Genomic DNA, 23,676 nt, shown 5'->3' on the forward strand with positions numbered 1-23,676 from the left:
TCTCACAAGTACCAGTGGTGGCTGGAGTCTAGCCCAATCTGTCATTCCACAGTAACCCCACACTGGTACAGCCTCTAGCCTTGTCCAGCCAAACCTGCTGCCCCAATCCTGCTGGAGTGCCCCCTGAGCTCCCCAGCAAGGCCTGACCCCATCTGCAGTTCTTGGGAGAGCCAGCAGATTATACTTCCTCAGGACTGAGTCCACATTGCCCCCACAGATTCTGCCATCAGACCCCTTCTCTCAGTCTTATTCTTCCCTCCAGACCAATTTGGTGACAGTCCTCTGCTTACATACACATATCGTGGACTTGTCTATGGAAATCCCTCAGCTGTAATTCTTAACCCGGGCATAAAAAAACCACAAGTCATCTCTCACTACCATCGGTGAGATCCCGTCATCCCCCTGTAAATCAAGACCCTTCAAATAATGAAGGTGCACCGCTAGGCAGCTCGAGGGGCTTTGCCCAACACCTTTTAGCCCAGGCCGTCAGGGACCTTGTAGGGGGTGGGTAGAGGGAGATATACAGCCTGGCTACAGGCCCCCTTGCAAGATAAACAAACAAACAAACAAACAACAACAACAAAAAACCTTCTAGGATGGGGTGGTCCTGGAAGGCCACTGAGCATCCTTCCCTGTCAGGCAGCCAGTGTGCTTGGCTGAATGCACCTGTACTGGTTAGGAAAGCCTCCAAGCAGGGGATCCTGAAGGCCCCTGCACCCCTCACCCAAGACAGCCAGATGGCCTGGCTATACCCACCCCTGCTACTTAGTATTTTCTTATCAACATATGTGGACTGTGTCATGATAATCCCCAGGGGTAAGTTAGTTCCTATGACTCTGGCACCAGGGCTCAAAAGCATTCTCTTCTTGTGAATCGTGAGCTGCGTTAGTCTAAGACACAGTTGCATCACCTGCTTTAGGACAAAAATGCTGCATTCCTGCCTCTAAGGTACCAATAGTCTGACACAAAATACACTGCTGTTCTTTTATGATTTTCATTAAACAACAGAAGGAAATTGGGCATGAGAGAAAGATGATAACTGGACTAAGGAAACACAGTAGTCACTAATGGGACTGGGAGTTGGAATTCAAAGTCAAGAATCCCAAAGGCAAACCTTCATAGCTGCACTGTCCCCTGCCCCCCTTGCTCGGAAAGGCACCACTGTGCTCAGAAAAGCAGGACATCGGTTACCTTCCACATGCAAGAGAGCAACCCTTGGTTTTAGTCAAGGGACAAAGGATGGTCTTTGAATTTTAAAACAGATTTATGGGTTCGAAAGCCAGAGTTACCCAGAGATAGAGGGAGAAACACAGAAAAGCCCTCCATTTGGTGGTACACTCAGTAAATGGCTACAACAGCCAGAGCTGGGCCTGTTGGAGCCTTTTCCCAGTCCCTGACATGGGCATATTGGTCTAGAGCTGTGCTATCCTCTGCTCCTTTCCCAGGCACATCAGCAGGGAGCTGCCCTAGCAGTGGTGAAGCCAGGACGAGAACTGATACTCGTATGGGATACTGGCGGTTTTACACACTCTGCCACAGAATTGGCCTGTGTGTTTTTGTTAAAGAATCCCTTAATAACTTACATGTTAGAAGGCAATGAGAGAAGCACGTATGGCTCCTGCCTGTATGTTTTTAAAAAGAGGTTTCTATCTACTTACAATCTGCTGAAATAGGGCCAATCCTTCATGGCTCTTGGCACTCTAATTATGGCCTCCTGGATCTACATTCTAGGCTCTCACTGGTCAAAATAGCTCTGTTGCTGCAGGTAGGCCATGCAGTGGTGCAGACCGCATGGGGTGTGATAAGCATGGCTCCTTAGTTAGCAAGGCTACGAGGAGTTTCTGGTTGCGTGGCAAGCCCAGCAGAATGTCTCTCTAATCACCTCATTGATGCCTCACTCCTTATGAAATCGCCAACACCCTGAAGGCTGCGAGGAGATGGAAATGTTGTCTCATAGTTGTAGAGGGCAGATGTTGAAGGTGGAGAGGCAAGCAGGGCCAATGGCTCTCAGGCTCTAAAAAAGCTCTACTGAAGAATAATTCCTTGCCTCTTGTGAGTTGTTTTTTGTTTTGTTTTGTTTTTGCTTCCTGTCAGTTGGTAGGTTCCTTATTATGTGCACGTGTTTCACTCTACTTTCTGTGTCTTTTATGTGAACTTGTTGGCATGTCTCTGTCCTCTCTCCTTTTCTGATAAAGATGTTAAGCGTTGGGTTCAATTCCTGCCCAGATTCCAGGATCAGTTTAATCTGAGATCTTCACTTACACCAGCAAATACCATGCCCCAAATAAAGTCACCTTCTGAGATTATGGCCCGTATGAATATGATAGGGATGCTCTCCAATGCACTATTCAAACATAAGTTAAAAACATACCATTGGGACTTATCTACTGCATCTTTTCCTAAATCCGCTGCAAATCAAGCTTTATCTGTACTTAATGGAAGGAGGTTGAAGAATGTATGTCAACTGGAAAACAAATTGTTAAACTCGTTTATGCCTTTGGTAATCAGATCCATTGTTTGCTGGACTGGCTTTTAATAGCTCGTTATGAGTTCATTCTGATGACTGCCCAATGGTTCTGTTGTGACCTCATGTTGAGAGAAACAAAGAAAGAAAGAAAGAAAGAAAGAAAGAAAGAAAGAAAGATCATAAACAATCACTGAGAGTCTAGACCTCCAACAAGATCCCAACACAGTATCCATCTTCAAACAAGTTCCAGTTTTTATTTTAAAGCAGTGATCAAAAGATACATCTGGGGTCCAGTGTAGCAGCCTAGCAGCTAACGTCAACACCTTGCATGCACCAGGATCTGATGCGGGCACTGGTTCATATTCCAGCTCTCCACTTCCTTTCCAACTCCCTGCTTGTGACTGGGGAAAGCAAAAGAGGACACTCCAAAAATTTGGGACTCTGCACTCAAATTGGAGACCCAGCAAAAGCTCCTGGCTGCTGCCTTCAGATTGGCTTAGCTCAGGCCCTTGTGGCCACTTGGGGAGTGAAAAACCAGATGGAAAATCTTTTTCTCAATATCTCCTTCTTTCTGTAAATCTGAATTTCCAACAGAAACATTAAATAATTTTTTTTAAATGAAAAGATTCACCTGGGAATAGAGTTCAACAAAGCATGAATCTTAAAACAAGTGACTGCCTGGTGTCTATAAGACACACTCGTGTTCTTCGTCATGCCTCTCAGTCGTCATAGCCATTGATAGAGAGGCAGGTGCATTTCACATCCGGTGAGCAGAGAGCAGCATCACCTGGTAGGGGAAATGTTGATTTCATTGGCAGTCCCATAGGCCCTGACTCCTTGTCTTATACAGGGACATGAATGGCATGAACCCTGGAACTTGCAATGGCCCCTTGGGTGCATGGACAGGGTAGCTTGGTGGTACCTGGTGTTGCACACTTGAGGGTAGGTAGGTGCCTTTCGGGATTCTGGCGAAGTATTCTAAAGATACACTTTTCCCTTAAAAAATGATTCACATCCTGTTAATTTCAGTAGATCCTATATGTCGGGAAAATTAGGAATCGACACAACTCTACTCCGTGATATGGGCCTCACTGATAAAAGCTTAATGAAAGTTTTACAGTGTGAAACCTGAGACTGAGGCATAAAATGCTGGTCAGTGTGACACGACTTGTAAATAACAAAGATTTGTCTGAATCCGGAGTTTAAACTTTAAACCCAATTGGAAAGGAGATTTTGATTAAGTACTTTTCATTTAAAGGATATTCTAATTAAAGAGTGCAATCCTGATTGAGTCTGAATCAAAACTCCTCCTTCATCTACTTTTAAAAATCCACGGGGTGAAAGCTTACAGGTTAATAACAGAGAGGCATTTATTGTTGGTTGTTCTACAAAAATACAGATAATTCACCACCGTTATTATTATCCAGTCCAACAGGCACTCTAATGAGTCATATCCAATGATTTCTGTACTGCATTATTTTATTTTCTTTCTTGTTTAAATAAGGAAATTAAACAGAACAAGACACAAATTTTTAATGATTCCCTTGATCACAAGCTATGTTGTTTGGGCAAATAAGAATTATAATTGTCTCAGAGGCATGATTGCCCCATTTTAAACCAAATCAACCAATCTCTCTGCATTTAAACAACTAATGTGTTGTTTATTGTGAATGCACCTCGTGTGGTAGGCAGGAGAAAGGCTTAGATTCAGATGGCTTTTTTCAAATCCCAGCCATAATTGTCATGCTGGAGTTGGGCTCATAATTAATTACAGGGATTCTTATTGTCTGATCTTTCAATGGAGATAATTTCTCCTTTGCAGCATTGAATTCATAAAGTGTTCAGCGCGAATGTTATTTAAAATACACTCTCAAAATATGTTGTTGGTTCTCTTATTTTTGAAATGAGAAAGGAGATTCAGGCGAAAACAGAACAAAAACCCCAAACAAATAAAGCAAGCCAAACCACAAAAATCAATTTGCAATGACAACCAAATATTGTCATTGACCCATAGATAGACCAAACGCTGCACGCCCTTACGGACATAAATTTCTTGCGGATAAAAATCGTCTTGTGAAATTGTCTTGTGAAGTTATTTGGCATTTTTTTTTTTTTGGACAAGGTTGATGTCTCCCTTGGCAAATGTTCAAAGTAAGTTTGATTGCTGTTGCTTTCTTTTTTTTTTTTTTTTAAGATTTTCATTGTTTTGAGTGTTTGTGTTTGTTTGTGTTTTTATGGCAGCTAAAGATACATGTATTACTGTCAAATTACAGACTTTTTTTCCCCTAAAGATATTTTCTTGGATTGCTTAGAACATACAATCTCGATATTTTTTAATAAAATGAAATGAAATGGATTTTCTCCTAATTCTGAACTCCCTGTGACTTTCCAGACCTACCAGTTGTGATAATCACAATATTCTCAAAAACTTAGAATTTTACAAGTACTGGAATTCTGCCCATGTTTATTTGATAAACTTTGTGTGCGAAATTTGAAGTTTGAACATTGACACCTAAAATCTGTGTGGAATATATGGTTAGAGGACTTTAAAATTTATAAAGAAACAATTTCCTCAGAAAGCAAACCATAAAACTCTGTAGATTTTTCATCTCATCTAACTGGAATGCTTCATATTAGTTTGTTGTTCACTGCACATTACTCATTTTTCATTCACTTAACTTGGCCATTATTTAAATTTTTTTTTATTATAAGGTAGTTTTTAGTATTTGCTTTTATTTTTTTTTTACTTTGATGCCTTTTCAAATTGGCATGTCTTTAAAGTGTTTTCCTTCCTGATTAAAAATGTATGTGTATGTATATAATATTTTTAATCACATTAACTTTACCAAGCGAAACCACACCATACTGTGTTTGAACCTATTAGAAGCTTATAATTTTTACATTTTATAGACTATCAGAGTGGTAAAGACACATGCAATGAGTCAGTATGTTCTAGACTACTGAAAGAAAACCACCTCACGGATTTTGTTGAAAGTCTTAGTGTTGTCTGAAAAGCAGGCTGGTGTAAGTAAAAAATTAAAAAGAAGGGAATGAGAGTAGATTTGCCTTAAAGTAAAAATGTCTGGCTGTAGCAGAATATGAACGGAGATACAGAAGTTCAGTTGGAGGAAGAATAATGAGTTGTAGAAGGGGATGTGGACTTTATGTACCTGCAGATAATGAGTTTGAAAAGAAACAATGAAATGTCTTAAAATTGGACCACATTCGATGAGATTTGGTGGGCTTATTCATAATATGGAGAAAAGATTGCTGAATCTGTTACTGCAAAATGTTACTGTTAAAATGAAATTATAATCTTTAAAAGTAGGGGGTGGGAAGACTTTTAGGCCCAATGTCATATAAATTTATAATGGTAATCAATCAAAGTCATTGTTGACTATTATGTGAAATATGTTTGGCCAGTGGAAATGCAGAATTGGAAAAAAAATTGTAAATAGATCAATTGTAATAATTTTTTTCTGTATACATGAATTATACAATTAAAGAAAGCACACACATAATCAACCTAAAAAAAAGGTTTATTTATTTTTATTGCAAAGTCAGATATACAGAGAGGAGGAGAGACAGAGAGGAAGAACTTCTGTCCAATGATTCATTCCCCAAGTGGCAACAATGCCCAGAGCTGTGCCGATCTGAAGCCAGGAGCCAGGAACTTCCTCCAGATCTCCCACACTGGTGCAGTGTCCCAAGGCCTTGGGCCGTCCTTGACAGCATTCTCAGGCCACAAGCAGGGAGCTGGATGGGAAGCAGGGCTGCCGGGATTAGAACCGGCATTCATAAGGTGTGTTCAAGGCGAGGATGTCAGACACCAGGCCACTGCGTTGGGCCCTGATTGCTCGCTCTTTAAACTATTACCTGGAGTTACTGGGTTCCAAAGGCAGTTAATGTCGATGAGGACATCCAGAAAGTATGCTGCTTTCTTTCTTTGCCTTCTGTACCATGGGAGGATATGTATACACAAGCATGTTTATAAATACATGTGATTAAATCCTATCGAGATGCAGGCCTGGCACCTTGAACGCACCAGGATCCCACACAGGCACCAGTTCTAATCGTGGCGGCCATGCTTTCCAGCCAGATCCCTGCTTGTGGCCTCGAAAAGCAGTCAAGGACAGCCCAAAGCCTTGGGACCCTGCACTCATGTGGGAGACTCAGAGGAAGGTTCCTGGCTCCTGGCTTCAGATGGGCGCAGTACTGGCCATTGTGGTCACTTGGAGAGTGAATCATCAGACAGATCTTACTCTCTCTCTTCCTCTCTGTATATTTGACTTCGCAATAAAAATAATAAATCTTACTCCAACAGTTTGCATCTAAGCGACAGGATCTGTATCCCAGGTCCGTTCCTGATTCCAGCTTCTGCTCGTGGGAGACCAAAGTAAAAGCTCCAACAGTTGGGTCCCCGTCATCCACAGGGAATACCTGTACTGAATTCAGAGCACTGACTTTGCTCTGGCCCAGCCATGGCTATTGTAAACATTTCATGAGCAAATTGGTACATGAAATATTTCTCTTTCTTTAACTCTTCTTTTTTCTTTAATGTTTATTTTATTATTTTATGATATAGTTCCACAGGCTCTGGGATTTCCTGATCCCTTCCTAAAATCCCCTCCCATCACTGGTTTCCTCTATATCATTTCAGTTGTATAGTCCTTCATAAACAATGAAAAGTAGGAAGGCATATTTTACAAATTTTCTCTGAAATCTTTTCACAACAACCTGAGTCTTTGACAGAGGGCTAGGCAGTATTTGGGCATTGTTCAAAACATTTATTTATAAAGTTGATATTATTGGTATTTTTCTTTTATATTTAACACCAAGAGAGTTCAATAGGGTTTCATATTTTTACCACCTGGGTCTGATGAAGTCTACATGTTGGGAAAATTAATGTTGCAAAAAATCAAATATATTAGTGATAGTAAAGGATGCGAAACAGGAAGTGTAATTTTGCAATGAAAGGTAGTTAGAAATTACTGTATCATTGAGTTATGGTTCTGCTGGTTTTCCATATTGGGAGTTTCATTTTGGGCTCTGTGGACCTCTCAAATATCTGATCAGGATGTTAGTGTTAAATCATTAGAAGTACAGAACACCTTTCTCTCTCTCTTTGTTTCTCTCTCTCTTTTCTATCTCCCTCTTTCTCACACACATATATGTAAGTGTGCACACAGGAATACATATGTATACACATGAAGTGCATGACAGGAGTCCCTTCGCTCTTAGATTCCCCAGGGCCACTCTGGTCCACGAGGGTGTCGTACATGATTTATGATGAGGTTTCTACAAGACATCACCTGATTTTACTAATTCCAACTTAGAATGATCATTCCTCACTTCCTCTTCCCCTTGGATATTGGGGCCCACAGGCTCATTGTGAAGCTGCCATTGAACACTGCAGGCCTTGCTGGATTCTCTAGTGAAGCTGGACCTGAAACTCATTGTCCACCTGTAACACAGTAGATCCTGGCCTTTGCTCTCTGCAACTGTCAAACAATCAAGATCATTTGAGGTGTAAAGGAGGGGTGAGGGTAGTCTATCCCATTGCCTGTAATTACAGGAGCACTTTTGCTCCTTTGGCTAATTTAGGTACCATTTTAATATTAGTTACGTATATATTAGGACCAGGGACCTCATGGGTAAAACAGACTCCTTGCTTAGGGGCCTGGGGCCTTTTTGGAAGCACAAGTAAAACCAGCAGAAAGACAAAGCTGAAAATGGCTTCTGACAGCTGATCAGCAGCCCAGAGAAACATCATCCTGAGACACAGCCTGTCTGTGGAAGGTTGGCTGAAAACAGGTCACTCAGTTCTGAAGAAAACGAGACTGGAAGCTTGCAAAAAACAGAGGCCAAGTAACTCAAAACCACGCATACCCTGAAAACACCTGCTCAGATTAAAAGTACCAGGGGGAACAAATAAGTCCACCTTTACTTGGTACCCTCCCCCGCCCCCACAAAACTGGAGATAGTTCTTCAAAACAGAAGTTGTGGTTATTTCTCATTTCAAACTCAAACCCTATAAAAAAATACATGGGGATTTTGAGATGGAGAGAAAAACAGAAGTCTCCAAAAGTTTATTTAAGATGAAGAAAATTCCGGGATATTACCATGCAATATTACAAGCAACCCCCAAGAAAGATGCCAACAGCAATATTATAGGGATTGAGTACTCTGCCCTAACCACATCTTACTTTCTGCTTACTCTTATTTTCTATTAGAAATCCAAGGTATGGGTAGACAATAAACAGATGAAAATTGATGTAAGAAGGCTTTTTCCAAGGAAGTGAAGATAACACAGAAATATATAGTTTCAGACAGTGATAATTTGACACTTTCATTGTTATTGGTGTAAGGGGGTAGATGACGACGGGGAAGATTCCCGCAAGGAGAGAAAGGTCTATCAATTACCAAATCCTCCCATCTTATTTATATTTAGGAAAAAAGGTGAGATCTGCCACCTCCCCCCGCCGCTGCCGCCAAACTAAACTCAAGTAAACTAAGATGCCCTTTATTCAGCGTTTGAGTTTCTGAAGCTGCCTCTAGGTCACTTTTGGCACCTGCCAGTCTAATTCCCTTTCCTCACTGAACACTTCACAGGCAACCCTGGGAGTGTAGGGATTGCGATTGGAGAAGGAAGAATTTGTTTTACAACTTGGGCGGGGGGGGGAGTACCCTTCACTCAAAAATTGAAAATTATCTACAGTGACAGAATAATTCTACATTTTATGTTTTTACTTTCACCATTGTTATGCAATGTAGTTCCGGATGCTTCAGAACCTCAGAACTTGAGAGCTTTAGCTCTTAGCATGAAAAATACATCAAAGGGCTACAAATTGAGAAGGAGGAATCAGATGATCTCTGCAGATGACAGCAAACCAAAGACTCCATGAGGAGACTACTGAAATTTCAAAGTGAATGGGAAACTTCTGGTATATAAAATCAACACAGAAAAGTTAACGACTTTTGTATACTTAAAGAATGCCATGGCCAGGAAAGGACTTTAAGATTTGACCCATTCAAAATCGCTATAAGTAAGTTTAAATATTTTGGATAAATTTATCCAAGAATGTGTGAGATCATAATGTTGAAAATGACCAAACACTGTAGAAAGAATAGAAGATACAGAAAATAGGAAAAAGATAAAATCTCCCAAATCCATGAATTGGAAGTGTTAATGTCATCAATTTTTCCATATTATTAAAAGTGATTTACAGATTCAGTGCAGCACCAATAAAAACATAAAAATCAAAATCCTAATCCAGATAACAGCATTTTTTTTTCAGAAGTGAAAAAACAAAAACAAAAACAAAAACAAAAAACAAGAAAAAAGAGAAAACCCCTAAAATCCGTACGGAAACATGAGGCCGTGAATAGCTAGAACAATCTTAAACAACAGACATGGCAGCAAAAAGGCAAGAAACATCCCCACACCAGGTTTCTAGACATATGCCGAGTTGCAATCATTTAACCTTTTTAATTGCATTCCTTCCCATGCCAGGATTCACAAATACGTGAACTCTGCTCAAGTGATGTAACTGTGGTTTTTGAGTTGTGGCAAAGTATTTAAGGTACCTGACATGTAATGAAACACACAAGCTAATAAATAACACAGTCTCTTTAGCATACTTAACGGTATGTGCCAATACTTTAAAAATGAATGTGACCATGAAATTGAAAGATAGTGCATCCTCCTCCATGAACGTTGTAAGGACTCTTTGTGTTTGTTCTGTGTGGATGAGAGGAGTGAAACTCAGTTTGTGAATTACCTCAACTTCAAGGGAGGGAAAAGCAGATTTTGAACAGGACCTCCTAGCTTCCTATAGAGTGGGCAGGACTGAATTGCCTGTCTGATTACTTCTGGAGGTGCATTCCACAATTGCTGAGTTACCGACCATGTGCCCATGGTGAGATGACACTGGTCACTCTGAGCAGTTCCAGTTAATGCACGGAGAGAGAGAGAGATCTTACCCAGATGCCGCCTTCTTGCCTGTACTGCTTCCAGTTGTGTCCTGTGTCACTGAACATCAGGCTGTAACTCGTCACCCAGTCGGAGCTTCCATATCTGCCCTGTGTGGCCACTGCTGTAATCTCCACTCGATTTCCAAGGTCCACCTGGAGCCACTGTTGCGCATTGGAGTCAGCTGGGGACCAACCACCAGTTCCTAGGTGACAGTAGAGAGGAGAGAGTGGTTTATTGTTAAAGGTTCGATTGTCAGAGAATATGATAAGTGATAACTTTCACTGCCTTTGTTCTAAACCCCTTGGCATATTCCTGGATGGCTTTTCTTCCGTTGCCTCCAATGGAATCCCTGCCATGGCTTAAGATTCATTACCTAGACCAGACCCTCCATATCTCTTCTCTCTTTCTTTTTCCACTATGACTTCTATCAGTAAAAATGTTGTGTGGTTTTTTTTCCTTCTGTCCTTTCTTTCTTCCATCATCTTTCTCTTTCCTTTGTTACAACTTTAGCTTTGATTGTACATATATAAAACATGGTTGTATTTTTCTCTTGGTTGACCCCTTCTTTTCTTCCTTTCCTTCTATCTTTTTTTTCCTTCCTCTATTTTTTTTTTCTGTTTTCCTTGTCATTCCAAATATGTACTGTGAAACCATCAAGGGACAGACATCTTATTGCGTGCACAAAGGTGAAAGAAAATGGACTAATATGAATGGGAAGTGTGGATTTCTGTGTGCTCATTACTATTTCTGGAATAAAATTTTGCAAATCCTGCCTGTTCCTGTTTTAGAATCCACAAGTAAGATTTATAAACAGGCTTGAGCTTGTTCTTTATTTATTTAATGCATTTTATTTATTATAAAAATAATTCATATTAAAGATGAGAGAATGTTAAATGATTCCAGCATTCTCTTTCAAGAAATAGAAATCACAAGAAAACTGTCCCAAAACAAAACAAATAACAACAACAAAATAGAAGGGCATTGAGTACTTGTGATAATAATTCTTACAATTTATCTTAATAACAAAAATCACACCTCCCATTTTTCCACGACAATAGTTTTAATGTATTAATCCTGTGGAAATTAACAAAGAAAAAGGTAGTTGCTGTCAGCTTCCATTAACACACCGAGTTAAGGATATTCTGAGAGCAAAGACCACAGTCTGGGGTCCTGGTGTAGTTTCTCTTCCTGGTGATAGTTGCTTGTGACTCTCCCTGCAGTTAAAGACACTCCCTGCAAGACAGGCAATAGGTAGGATACCCAAGGCTGCCATAGTTGTCATGACAAACTTGCTGTTCTTTCCAACACAAAATAAATGTGAGTTCACAAAAAAATGAGAGTGGCTTCAGGACAGTATTCACAATTGCTCTAAAGATACAGACCAGCTCCCTGTCTCTGGATGACTGGGTGGGATGGGTGGTAAGAGATACACACAGATGCATATTTGTTAAGCAGGAGATGTTAAGAAATACAGTGCATCTATGACTGTGGCTCAATGCTCAATAACTACAAATGACAAACCTTCGCACAAATCCTGCAGCTCAAATGCAAATACATTTAATGGAAACTCAAATGTAAATTGAAAAAATCTCAGATTTGTATGGCATGCGGAAATTTTCAATAGTTTTTCAAACATGGAATTCCAAATAATCTTGAAGTTTTCTTTTTCTTTTAATTCTAGTGTTCTTCACTGCTTATCCTCCCCATATACACTACTTGATTTTAGGGAAAAGATAGAATGAGGAGATGATGGGCCAAAGTTAAGAAATCTATTTGACCCAGTTCTGCTCCTAGAGTTAGATTAGATGAAGTATTTTCAAATGAACTCTGTCACACAGCCAGGGTGCTAAACAGTGTTTCCAAGAATCATGCAATAATTGGGGGTCAATTAATGTGCAGGATGAAACCCTGAAAACTTGAATCCAGGGACCAGGATTATCAGGAGGTTGCCAGGGGGCTTCTCAACAGTCTAACTCACTCATTCTATTCCTCTTACTTATCCACACCAGCAACCTTTACTACAAACCATTCATCCTTCACACTTGAGTTTCATGGTAGTCAATGATAATGACTTGTTTTAATTCTCATTGGCTTGAGAATGAAGCAAAATAAGAGAACAAATGAACCAACCAGGGCTGTGTGACTGTGGTGGGTTCTCCAGCCCAGTTCTGATTTCTCATCCTTGTCCATTGATTTCACAGGGAACAAAGTCTTAAGAAACCAAGAAAATATTCTGGGGAATTCTAAACAGTGTTTATAAATGATAGGATCTCTGAATCACAGACTCTCAGCCAATCCTTTGTCAGCCTCTGGTTTCCTGTTTATTACCAGCTCTGCAGTGAAACTGCACAAGAAATGGCACATCCAAATGTAAACAAACAAACAAACAAAAAGGTTAGAAAAAGCAAAAAATCTCTCCGATGTGATGGCTATTTCTACTTTTAGCTCAGGAAATGGATATATGATTTAACTGGAATCACACAGAGGAAATGGGCACAAAACACATTAAAGGTGTGTCACCAGTAGTTGTATTTCACTACTGTCATTCCTACAAAAAGAGCATAGTGGCTTCTGCCCCAATGCTGGTATCCTAAGTAGACACAAATTCATGTACAACAGCTCTACTTGCAGCTCACAATCAAGCTCTCTGCTAATGTGCCTAACAAGGTAGCAAAAAGATGGGCCAAAAGGTTTGACTCCAGCCATCCAGGTGGGAAACCCAGATGAAGCACCTGGCTTATGGCTTTGACCTGGTCAAGTCCTTGTCATTATGGCCATTTTGCCTTTGAATCATCAGATAGAAAATCTACGCTTCCTGTCTCTCTGTATCTCTTCCAATAAATACATAAAAAATACATACAACATATGAGCATCTTTTTAGAATAAGACTATCAGAAGTGAAATAGCCATACACACATAAATGGTGCTTTTATATCTGATTTCTTCTAAGCACGTAGTCTGGCCAATAAAACAATAATCAAAACTAAACTTCACAGGGACTGAGTCTCTCAGACTCATCCTTCTCCCAATCTTATATAAGGAGCTGCCAAGCTACAGGCACATTCTTGCAAATGCCTGGGGGACTAGCTGGAATGATTCACTACATCTTTAACCATTAAACAGTTAGTGCCCTGGAAGCTAAAGTTACAGATTTTTTCTGGCACACAACCACCTACTAACAAAAATGAGTGAAGCAGGGGGGGCATGCTATAAATATTTAACATGCCGCAATGTAGGGTAGAGTAGCAGTGACATCCACAACATGTTTGCGGCACTGAGGGTGGGCTGTGCTTCTCCCTTTAGGGCCCCAGCATTCCTGTGTCACAGGATCTGCATCTGAGCAGGGAGCTCGGGAGCAGAGATACTGTGGAGTGAAGGCCAAGCACTGTCATTTTGCTTCTGAGCAGATAATAGATAACCAGCTGCTTCAACTTGGCCCTGCCCAGGGCTCCTATACTCTACAGCCAAGGAGAAGAGTTTAGATCTCAGGCAGATCCTGTAATTATAGCAGGGTGTGCAATGTCTAACTTAGATTTTGTTTCCTGAAGCCAAGATTTGAGTGAAGTGGTTTCTTGGTGCAGTCACCCATGGTTCAGGTGAGCTGTGGGAGGTAAAGAGGAAGGCCCAGTCTGTGGTCACCATCAGCCCTAATTTCTGGGGGTGAGCTCACCTCCAGCCATGCCGGGTGACCCTTAGGGGACTCTCGCTAGGGGGCAGTTTGTACATCCCAATGAGAATAAAAGAGCTTGCCTTTGTGTTGAGTCTGATTCCGCTGTGGATGTTTCTGGGGCTCCCCTGCAGCAGCTACACTGGCACCACAGATGCTGGTGCCTCCCACCAACTAGAGCTCTCCCCCTGTCCAGAATTGTGTCTTTGACCAAGAAGAAGCTGCCTTATCTGGGAAGCTATTCCCACTCCCTGTCCTCCATCCACATTTCATCCAGGGTCTTCATGAAACAAATTCCAACAGATTCCACCATCTCTAGGCATGGCTGACCTCACAGTGTCTTCTAGAATGCGGAACACCTTATTGTATCTGAAGGAATCTGGGCTCCAGCAGGAACCAGACACTTGTTCCTTCCCTCCGTCTCACCTTGTTTCCTCCACCTCTGTCTCTGGAGAGCACTGTCCAAAGGTCAGTTGAACTGGAAGATCTAGTTAAACCTGCATCAGCTCAGGTACGAAAGGGCCTCCAGCTGAGCTCCTGTGATCCCACCCTTGTACGGAAGGCACGGAATCTGGAGGACATCGGCATCACCTTCCTCAACAGAGTGTGCCTGAACACACACCTGCTTACCTGATCCACTTGAAAAATGTGCATTACTCACTGCTCTGTGATTGCTAATAAGTAATTCACATTTTAAAAGATGGAGCCATTAAGACTGCCAGACTCATAGTTGAGACTTTGGGACAAGGACAGTGGACACTTAGAAGACTGGAAATTATCTCATGGTTATGACACCTACAGATGAATGGTTGATTCTCATAAGCACAAAAACAGATGTTTGGAAAAACTTAGGTGGAAGACACAAGCATAGAAAACTTGATTGATTTAGAAATGCTTCTTCAACATGCTAGTGAATATATAAATCTAAATTAATCTAAATTAAATAAATGAGGAATTCATTATTTGATTGCATCAACTGCTGGCACAGTTAAACAGCATTTCCATGCAGAATTATTGGGTAGCACTTATCTAGAATTTAACTGATAAAACTGATGAAAGCTTAGATCTAGTGCAAATTAGCATACTCTAACTCTATCCACCTGCTGCTCAGTCTTAGAGAACATCTTCAGAGAGGTTCAGTGGACTGCTTAGTTATTTATGTATTTACTTATTAATTTTGAAAGTCAGAGTTCTGGGAAGAGGGGGAGAGAGAGGGAGAGAGAGAAAGAGAGATTGTGCATTCACTGGCTTACTCCCAGGAGACACAGTTGTCTGGGCTAACCCAGGAGCTTCATGGTAATCTCCCTCTTGGGTGGCAGGGGCCCAAACACTTGTGTTATCTTCTGCTGCTTTTCCAAGTTAGCAGGGAGTGGAGCTTAAAGTGAATGTATTCAATTTTGTTACCACAAATGTTTAATTTTAGATATATTTTATTCAAAGAGATACTCTGGCAATAGAAAGTAACTATTTTTTAAAGACTTTTTTTTTTTTAATTGGAAAGTCAGGTACACAGAGATGAGGAGAGGAATATTTTCTGTTGGTTAGTTCAATCCCCAAGTGGCCACAATGGCCAGAGCTGAGCCTACCTGAAGCCAGGAGCTTCTTATCGGTCTCCCATGCAGGTGCAGGGTTACAAGACTTTAGACCATTCTCCACTGCTTTCCTAGGCCACAAGCAGGGAGCTGGAGGTAAAGTGGGGCCACCAAGATTAGAACCGGCGTCCTTAAGGGATCCTGGCATGTGCAAGGTGAGGATTTCAAATACTAGGATATCATGCTGTGTTCAAAAGTTCCTATTTTGAGATGAAGATGAACAGTATAATTTGTAAAAATGGGGAAAGGGCAAGTGGTATGGTTCAAGGAAGACTAGAGTGTAAGTCACAAGCCATTTTGATATTAGATGATGCATTTCAGTCAATGACAGGCCACATATGGGACAGCTGTCCCATGATAGTACAGTGAATTTAAAGAGTTCTAGTGTCTTAGCAGGCCTAAGGATTTAAAGCAAGACATTCCTCACATTTGCGTGGGAATGCTGGTTTAAACAAACCTTCTGCACCGTCCAAGGCTTATACCTGTATGTACACTTGTGTACGGTGCATAATGCTTGATTGGGATAACAACTGAACCTATTACTGCTGATTATAGCATATAGCATCTGTTGTATTTCAAGTGACAGCTAGTTAACGTACCCTCCTTTTACTTTTCAAAAGCTTCATTGTAAAATTATGCTTATGTTCTGCCTACAGCAGCCTCACACATGTCATGTTTCCTTTGTGTCTCGATTGTATTAGGAAACCATTGTCGAGTAACTGATCTGCACCACAGGTGTGGGCAGTGTGCCTGGTGCTCACTTGGGCAGCACATGCGCTAAAACCGGAAGTGTGCCTGAGAAAAATGTCTCATGTTACATAGTTAAGAATATATCTTGGTTGTTGGGGAACACACAAGTGTATCTTATTTCCTCCTGAATGTGACACATATAGTACACACTGCAGTACATTGCTAGGCACTAGCCAATATCAATCGCGAATAATCCTGCTCTTACTTTGATCATTTGAACCATTCTGCTCTTGGTTTCATCATGTACTGCACTGCACTGCTTCAGGTAAGCGAAAGAGTGATGAGCTGAAGAAATTCTCCTCTCTTTTTAAAGTTCTATGAACCACTGGGTTGGGGGAAGGACTGAGTTAGTTTTTGTGGGTTGACATCAAGTAATTTAATTTCAATTTTGCCTTTCAGAAAAGGTCACCAGCCACCAGGAGCAACAAACAATCTTGAGGTCCGTGGGATGCTGTACCGCCTTTGTTGAGTTAAATGATGACGTCTGAAATCCTTGAAGCATCGTATCATTAGCAAGTGAGCAAAAGTATTCACTCATGTGACTCCACAGCTCTCCTCTCATTATTTTGCTGTTGGTCTAGCTGAAGAGATAATCAACACGTTTGGATTTGTCTCCATGTGAGACAAGGTTTCAAGGATCCTACCAAATAGCCGAGGATTTTTATTCTGTAACTTTTAGTGTGATATGTATCCAACCCAGTACATGAAGAGGCTTAGAGCATTCCAATATCTAGGTCAAGAGGTTTTCCTGCATTCATATTGGGCTACAGTATAATTTAGTAAATATTGAACGCATTGCAGATACATAGATCAACAAATCACTCTTTCTCTCACAAGGTCTGGAAAATCTAGTCTGTGCAGTTAGAACAGTAACAACTCTAATTGAAATGCAAAAAATTACTTGGAAGGTGTAACTATTATACCAAATGCATACTTATTCATATTAAGATCACAGATATCGGCTAACATGGAGTAGATAGGCTTGAATTCAAACCCAACCATACCACAAATGAGCTATGTATCCTTGGGCCAAGGATTTACCTCCTCGCATGCTGCTCCTCTCATTTAGGAATGAGAAGAGTAAGTAGGTTGGAGTATTGATATGTGGATAAAAATATACACCCTGAGTTTCTAGGACGGCTCTCTATGCCCTACAACACAGCCAACTATAATATCCCCACCTGCCCTGAGATTCAGAGTAAGTGAGGAACACTATTAAGAATGGAACAAGCAGAGATCCTGGAGGCTCCAGGATGGCACATCTTAATTTAAATATGTAAACATCAAAGCTGGTAAAGTACACGTATTGACATCATATGCTCTGTGTGAAAGCCAAGATCTTGAGTGATGCAAAAGTGTTCTTCAGGGCCCGGCGCGGTGGCACAAGTGGTTAAGGTCCTCGCCTTGCACACCCGGGATCCCATATGGGCGCCGGTTCTATTCCCAGCAGCCCTGCTTCCCTTCCAGCTCCCTGCCTGTGGCATGGGAAAGCAGTCAAGGACGGCCCAAGGCTTTGGGACCCTGCACCCGCGTGGGAGACCCGGAAGAGGCTCCTGGCTTCGGGTCGGCATAGCATTGGCCGTTGTGCTCACTTGGGGAGTGAATCATCGGATGGAAGATCTTCCTCTCTGTATATCCGCCTTTCCAATAAAAAAAAATATATTAAAAATAAATCTTAAAGAAAAAGTGTTCTTCAGTGTCCATGCTTGGAGTAGTGCGGGACAGTGAGAAGCAACAAGGAAAGCACAGTTTTTGAGGCCAGCCATGCCAGGGGCAGCAAAAACTGGGCAAAAAAAAGGCAAGGCATATTCCAAGGAAAGATAATTGCTGTAGATCTCCATGTCTTTTACAAAAGATGGTTATTTCCACAGGATGCCTGGCTATGTCACTTCTGATTTGAGAGTCTGTGCCATTCTTAGTGATATTAGAGTGCTGGCAGAGAAATTTGTACCTAGGGGTGCTCACCTGGCTCTTGAAACACGTGCCTAGACAGTTGATACCATGCTAATTGAATGAGCTTTGATTCCTGTGTTGTTTCCGATTCCTATCTCCTCAAGGAAGTCCTGATGGCAAAAAAAACTGAAGAAGCAGCTTCCTGACACCTTCATGGGTCCTCGGCATTTGGTTTCCAGTGTAGCCCAAGGGTGGGGAGGTGGCAAATGTGCTTGGATTCTAACCAATGGGGAGGCAGGAGCTCCAAGCCCCTTCATTCATTGATGATCCCAGGAAACTAAAAATTTGACATTGATATTCCTGACAGTGAATATGAAATTCTCCATGGCAAAAAAGTCATGCTAGAAACACACCATATTAACTCCCACAGCCAAGCGTCTAATATACATATACATATATATACATATATATATATATATCAAGGAGAAGGATTAAAATTTCAAAGATAAGTGTAATTGTCTGTAACTTATATGTGGAATAAACAGATTGGAAACGAAGGAAAAAACTACTCCTCCCAAGGGGCCAGCAATGTCTTTTTCTATCAGCCTTTTAATCATATAAGGAAACTTGAATTCTTCCTCTCATTTTCCAGAAGGTCTAACCTACAGCTCAGTGGTTTCACCCTGTGATAGTTCAGTTCCTAAACTTCCTGATGACAACAAGTGCTTCTCCAAAGTCCAGCCCAGTTAATGCCCAGATCAAAAATTTTCTTGCCACAGAGTTGATACAGACAGATCCTTCCTAGCCACAGTTATATAGACCCACTACAGAGTCCTAAGTTAATAGTGATCTGAACTGTGGCTTGATGCCTTTTGTCATTTTTTCCCCCAAAATAAATCATTTTCTTTTTCTTTGCATGCGAAAGGATGGAGGCTTAAAGCGTTTGCAAGTTAGAGAACGAAAATTCCTTTTGGCAATTACCTTACGTAGAAGAGACAGGAGTGTGGTGACTGTTATCCTTAGGTAAACCTAAAGCCTTCTCATGCCCTTCCCTGCAGGGTGGGTAGCCCAGATTTTGACTGGCAAGGCAACAATTTGGGTCACCAGCCACTTCTCACCGCATGTGTTAAGGCTGAGCAAGCTGAGTGTCGTTCATGAGACTTGTTCAAGTTGCCTGTCTCAGAGCTAGAGGGAGCTCATCAGCCTTGGACTCAGGTGTGCAGACTCCACCAGCTTGACAATAATCACAAATTGGGCCAGAGACATTGCAGCAGTCAGCATCTGTCCATTTAGTGTGACAAGCTGTCCTGCTTCCCCCAGAAACTGCTCAACAGTGACAAGGTCCTCATGGCTTTGTGCAGATACACAATTTGGTGAAATTAAGACTACTTGCATCTAAGGAAGCTGTGTTGGAGTTGGTATTAAAATTTGCCAAGCTGCATCTCTCCCTGAAATACAACGTGAGTCTGCCAGTTACCATCCAGCTCCCTGGTCCACAGGGAAGATGATCTCTCATATATGCAAGTTTGTCCTCAGTCAGCTGAGATCTCACATGCTGGAAGGCAGGCATTGTTGGACTGCTTACTGATAAAAATCTGAGTTTAAGAGTAGAAAAGCAACTTGTATTAGAGTCAGTATTTGAATTCTGGTTTATTAATTCTAAGTTGCCTTTCCTTTTCCTCTATGCCTCTTCAGGTCGTATTAGCAAATCCGTTTGATGATGCAGTTCTAAGAATGACATTCAGATTCAGCTGACTTAGTTTTGAGTCCAAGCATTTTTCTTTCCTAGTTATTCCACAAATTTTGCACCTTTTCTGGGCCTCAGGAAGCCTAAATAAAAGGAAAAGGTGATAATGCTTCCGGGATGCAGGTGCTGTGGTTCAGGATGCTAAATTGCTGCCTGGAACGCAGACTTCCCAGACCAGAGTTCTGGGGTTGAGTCTTGATTCATCTCTGGTCAGTTTCACGCTAACATGCTCTGTAAGAAGCAGCGGATAACACCTCAGTTCCTGTGCTCAGGTGTGAGACCTGGATGGAGGTGAGGGATCCCAGCTTCTCCGTAGCCTCTCCCTGTCTGTTACAGTCATTTTGGAAGTGATGCAACATATGAAAGATCTCTCTCTATCTCTGTGCTTTGCAAATCAATACTTAAAAAAAAAAAAAGAAAACTATTCAAGAAAGAGCAGGAGTAATATAAAACAGTACTTCCCTGCTGAGTCTATAATTGCCTCATCTTTTTCTTGTAGAATAACATTTTAAAGCAAGATTGACAACAAAACCTGGTTAACTTTTCAATGACTGATCCTATCATAATGGACACCCTGTGAAGCGTAGTGCGAAATGCAAACAAGAACCACAAATCAATCTTATTATTAAGGGGAATTTGAAATTATAAATGAACCTGTTAATAATCTCATTTAACACTTGAGAAGCATTATCAGTAACACACCCAGCAATTGGAACTTAGGAAAAAATCAACTAGTGTGTCTGGCTTATGTGGCAAAGGGGGCGTGGTTACGTGTAATTGGAAGAAACTGAGATGAATAAATCATATGAAATTACATACCATTTTTTTCTCAACCCAGAAAACTGCTTACCACTATGATACAGATAATCAAAGACGCACATAAATAAAAAAAAAATGTTTACAAATGGAAGGAATCCCAAACTCTGGGCTTGCTTCTGTCTTGCTATGGTTTCAAAATGAGAATCCAGATCTGTTGAAAAGAGAAACGTCTACAACTCCAGCATGGTATCAGTTAGGGTGCTCCACATGAGACTTAAGGGGATTCATCCCTACTCCATCCCATAGTTAGGAACTATACACCACACACTTTATTATCATCATGGCTGGTGCAATTACAGGTTCCTTTTATTTTCTAACATGTAAGCAGGATATTTTTGTATTTTTCATTTTTAAAGACTTATTTATTTTTGTTGGAAAGTCAGATATATGAAAAGGAGGAGAGAGAGAAAGATCTTTAGTTCCATGGTTCATTCCCCAGGTGGCCACAATGGCTGGAGCTGCGCCGATCCGAAACCAAGAGTAAGGCACTTCTGTAATTTCCCATGTGCATGCAGGGTCACAAGTCTTTGGGCCATCCTTGACTGATTTTCCAGGCCTCAAGCAGGGAGCTAGATGGGAAGAGGGGCTGCTGGGACATGAACTGGTGCCCATATGGGATCCAGGAATGTGTAAGGCGAAGACTTAGCCACTAGGCTACCGCACTGGCCCATTTTGATATGTTTTTTTAAGACATGGTAATTTTGCAGTGAGATTCAGTTCTTGAGAGAAATTTTAACAGAGAATGAAATTCTTGTTACAGTATCTTCCTATTACTATGTCATAGTAATTAATTTGCTACTTGCATGAAATGTAAAAATGAGACAAACATTTGCTCAAGAGTTATTTGTTGGGACCTGGCATGGTAGTCTAGTGGCTAAGTCCTTACCTTGCACACACATATGGGAGCCTGTTCATTTCCTGCCTGCTCCATTTCCCATCTAGATCCTTTCCTGTGGCCTAGGAATGAAGGAGAGGATGGCCCAAAGCCGTGTGGCCCTGTGCCTTCATGGGAGACCCAGAAGAAGCCCCTAGCTCCTGGTTTCAGAACAACTCAGCTCTGACCAATGTGACCACTTAGGGACTGAAACAGCAGACGGAAGATCTTTCTACCTCTCCTCTCTGTAAATCTGCCTTTCCAATAAAATAAATAAATCTTAATCTTTTGTTTTTAATTGAAAGGCAGAATTATAGAGATGAAAAGGCAGAAAGAGAGCTCTTCCCCTTACTGATTCAGTGTCCAGGTGGTTGTAATGACCATGGAGAGCCAGCACAAAACAAATAAGCAGGAGCTTAATCAAGGTGTCCCTGTGGATACAGGAGTATAAGCACTTGGGCCATCCTCCATTGTTTTCCCACGTATGTACGCAGGGAACTGGATCAGATGGGAAATAATCGTAACGTCAACTGGTACCCATATTGGATCCTGGCATTATAGACGGCCACTTGATTTATTGGGCTTTAGTTCTCACCACACAAAATACTTAAAAAAAAAAAAGTAACTTTCCAAAGGTCGCTACAACTGATGCAAAAGGGATTTGTGGGGTCAGGCATTGGCTTAATGGTTAAACATCGATTAGGTTACCTATGTCCCACATTAGAGTTCCTGGGCTTCATGAGTGGCTTCAACTTGTGTTAATGTACATCATAGCAGACGGCAGGTGATGGATCAATCAAATGTGTTCCTCTCTCCCAAGAATAAGACTTTGACCCAGCTCAGGACTGGCTATTACAGGTATGTAAGAGTGTAAATTAGCTGACACACATGAACCAACTGATGGGAGCATTACTTAGTCCTCTGGTTTTCTCAGTGTGTGTGTGCATTTGTATCTTCTGCATGGCCTGTAAGTCAATAGGATGCAAATACATACTTTTAAATAGGAATGTTGTGCTTTGGAAGAACCAAAGTCAACATTCTTTTTTCCGTATACCAGTATGTCCTTCTCAGCCTTTGACTTTTGCACTTGAGTGGCCTTACTTACCAACTCGCCTGTTGAGCTGTGCTGTGCTGGGAGCACCAGTGAGATCTGAGGAACTGGAAAAAGCCACTGGAGAGAGCTGAGATGCTAAAGGGCCATCACAGTTGTCTAAAATGATAAGAAAGAGAAAAAGATACCCAATTCTGTTACCAAGACCTATTCCTTGAAGAAAGCAGTCACCTACTAATCTCATTTACTCACAACCTGCTATGAACATATGGGAGCAAATATCATTGCACTTGCTCCTAACATTGGCTATGAATTTTCTTCCGCAGAGAAGATGAGACTCAGAAATGCCAAAAAGGATACGTAAGTCACAGCATGGTAAACAGCTTACCATTCATTCCTTTTTGTTTTCTTTTAATGTTTATTTTATTTTTATCGGAAAGGCAAAGTTTAAGAGAAAGAAAGATGGAGAGAAAGATCCTTCATTTACTGGTGCGTCCCCAAGTGGCTGCAATGACCAGAGCTGAGACGATCCAAAGCTGGGAGTTTCTTCTGGGTCTCCCTTGCAGGTGAAGGGTCTCAAGGCTGTGTGCCATCCTCTCCTGCTTTCCCTGGTTGAAAGAAAGGACCTAGATGTGAAGTGGAGCAGCCAGAACACAAACCGGCACCCATATGGAATCCCAGTACATGTAAAATGAGGATTTAGCCAAGAGTTTGATACATCAGGCAAAAATTAAAGTAAATTTAAAAGGCAGCAAGCAAGCAAGCAAGCAAGCAAGCAAGAAAGAAAGGCCCGATGTGGTAGCCTAGTGGCTAAAGTCCTCAGCTTGCATGAACCGAGATC

At 41.3% G+C, this 23,676-nt stretch overlaps 1 protein-coding gene across 2 annotated transcripts in view; it reads right to left on the reverse strand.

Moving 5' to 3' along the window:
* LOC121150345 (contactin-associated protein-like 5) overlaps positions 1-23,676 on the reverse strand; it is a 544,128-nt gene that overhangs the window by 410,380 nt on the left and 110,072 nt on the right. For both annotated transcript variants that reach the window (XM_040971192.1, XM_040971191.1), the window contains exons 2-3: positions 22,890-22,994; positions 10,451-10,644 (exon numbers count right to left, since the gene is read on the reverse strand). In XM_040971192.1, the coding sequence (XP_040827126.1) occupies positions 10,451-10,644; positions 22,890-22,994 (299 nt within the window). The remainder of the gene's footprint in view (positions 1-10,450; positions 10,645-22,889; positions 22,995-23,676) is intronic.

This window comes from Ochotona curzoniae, unplaced genomic scaffold (genome assembly GCF_017591425.1).
Source record: "Ochotona curzoniae isolate NIBS_2020 unplaced genomic scaffold, NIBS_Ocur_1.0 scaffold_4953, whole genome shotgun sequence".
Lineage (NCBI taxonomy): Eukaryota > Metazoa > Chordata > Mammalia > Lagomorpha > Ochotonidae > Ochotona > Ochotona curzoniae.